The sequence below is a fragment of the Rhinopithecus bieti genome, unplaced genomic scaffold (genome assembly GCF_001698545.2).
Source record: "Rhinopithecus bieti isolate Rb0 unplaced genomic scaffold, ASM169854v2 scaffold_12478, whole genome shotgun sequence".
Classification (NCBI taxonomy): Eukaryota; Metazoa; Chordata; class Mammalia; order Primates; family Cercopithecidae; genus Rhinopithecus; species Rhinopithecus bieti.
Genome location: NW_016807367.1, coordinates 1690527 through 1692315, shown reverse-complemented (window position 1 = coordinate 1692315; position 1789 = coordinate 1690527). Strand labels below are relative to the sequence as shown.

Below are 1789 nucleotides of genomic sequence, written 5' to 3'. Positions count from 1 at the left end.
CAGAGTCTCGCTCTGTCGCCCAGGCTGGAGTGCAGTGTCCGGATCTCAGCTCGCTGCAAGCTCCGCCTCCTGGGGTTAAGCCATTCTCCTGCCTCAGCTTCCCAAGTAGTTGGGACTACAGGCGCCCGCCACCTCGCCCGGCTAGATTTTTGTATTTTTTTAGTAGAGACGGGGTTTCACCGTGTTAGCCAGGATGGTCTCGATCTCCTGACCTCGTGATCTGCCCGTCTCGGCCTCCCAAAGTGCTGGGATTACAGGCTTGAGCCACCGTGCCCGGCCGATTTTTGTATTTTTTAGTAGAGACGGGGTTTCACCGTGTTAGCCAGGATGGTCTCGATCTGCTGACCTCGTGATCCACCCGTCTCGGCCTCCCAAAGTGCTGGGATTACAGGCTTGAGCCACCGCGCCCGGCCTCCCATTCTTAACAAGAAAGAAATTTCACAATCTGTACCCACATTACAGTAGTTGTACTTTTACAATTCACTAACTAAAAGATGCAAAAAGGTATGAATGCAAGCTTAAACAATCTGTAGTTGTTATTTATATAATAACATATGACATGAGAGATAAATGTACGCAGCACATAAACGATGCTTATTTATGTACGGATTTGGGCACTTCAATTATTCCTAAATGGATTCGGGCACTTCTTCCAACAATTCCTGAACTCCAATGCCTGTGCCAGATTAAACTGCTATTCCAGATCACCTGTTTTCAACTGAGTTCCTCCTCAAGTCTCCTAAGGAAGTCCAGAGAGACCAGCAGACAGACCTCAGTGTGTGGGGCTTTAATGTTTTATACTGGTATACTGGGTAACCTCTCGTAACAGTCCATTATTTATTTAATCTACTCTAAAGAGAAAATGTGTCCAACCACCATTCTGGATCATAGGTCATTTGGGTACTACTTACCAAGATGTAAAAGACCACAGGCACAGGCTCCCAGACATGAGAATGAATTAGGTAGCCCTCCTCTTTGCTGCCAACAAACCCACCTCAGAGAGCACATACTTCATTCTACATGAGAACAGTTTTCCCTTCTGACTTCCCAAAAAGAATTAAGAAACCTGAAGGTAGAGAACACTTCTTTTATCAGAGAAGCATCCATCACAGCCCAGTGACTGACACATGGAGAAAGGACAAAGCCTCAGGATGACATGTGCTACCACCTCCAACAGCAAACACCCTGAAAACAGCTCTCAAAAGGCTTCCTGATTTTACACACATATCTTGTAATGGATTAACTAAATCATGAACCTCTAGTACACAGTACTTTTGCTAACAAATTAAACACGTTTTAGTTCAAAAGAAAATGCTGAATAACTACAAGTGAACAAACCAGTTTACTTGCCTCAAGTCTATCAACCTTATAGTAATATCTCTAGGTCCAGAGAGATTACTAAACACGTGAAAAGGAAAAATGTGAAAAATGTGAAAAAAATGTGATCTTTAAAGTCTTTAAAGTTTAAAATTAGTTTACCCTTGGGAACTATGGCTTAATCTAAAAACTGTATTAAGAGAAACTTCTAGACAATAACTTTTAAATTGTCTTTTCATACATACCGAAAGGGCTGGGAAAGCCTGTTCATCTCTGTTCTGAATCTCATAGAGTAAACGGGATTCTTCTATAGCTTGCTTCTCTCTGCGTTCTTCTGGGGAAAGGCCGAAATAGTTAGATTCTCGACTTGTGTGATCAAAATCCTCAACTCTTTCACGATCAGGTTTTCTGTCAAATAAAACATTCTTGTCAGATTAAAAAAAAAAAAAAAAAAAAAAAAAAAAAATTTAAC

The 1789-nt window shown here is 41.7% G+C and overlaps 1 protein-coding gene across 1 annotated transcript in view; it reads right to left on the bottom strand.

The window, feature by feature from the left end:
* Window positions 1-1789, bottom strand: part of OTUD4 (OTU deubiquitinase 4) — a 48079-nt gene that overhangs the window by 11874 nt on the left and 34416 nt on the right. Inside the window, 1 exon segment of the mRNA XM_017881527.1 lies at window positions 1563-1725. Coding sequence (XP_017737016.1) covers window positions 1563-1725 — 163 coding nt within the window.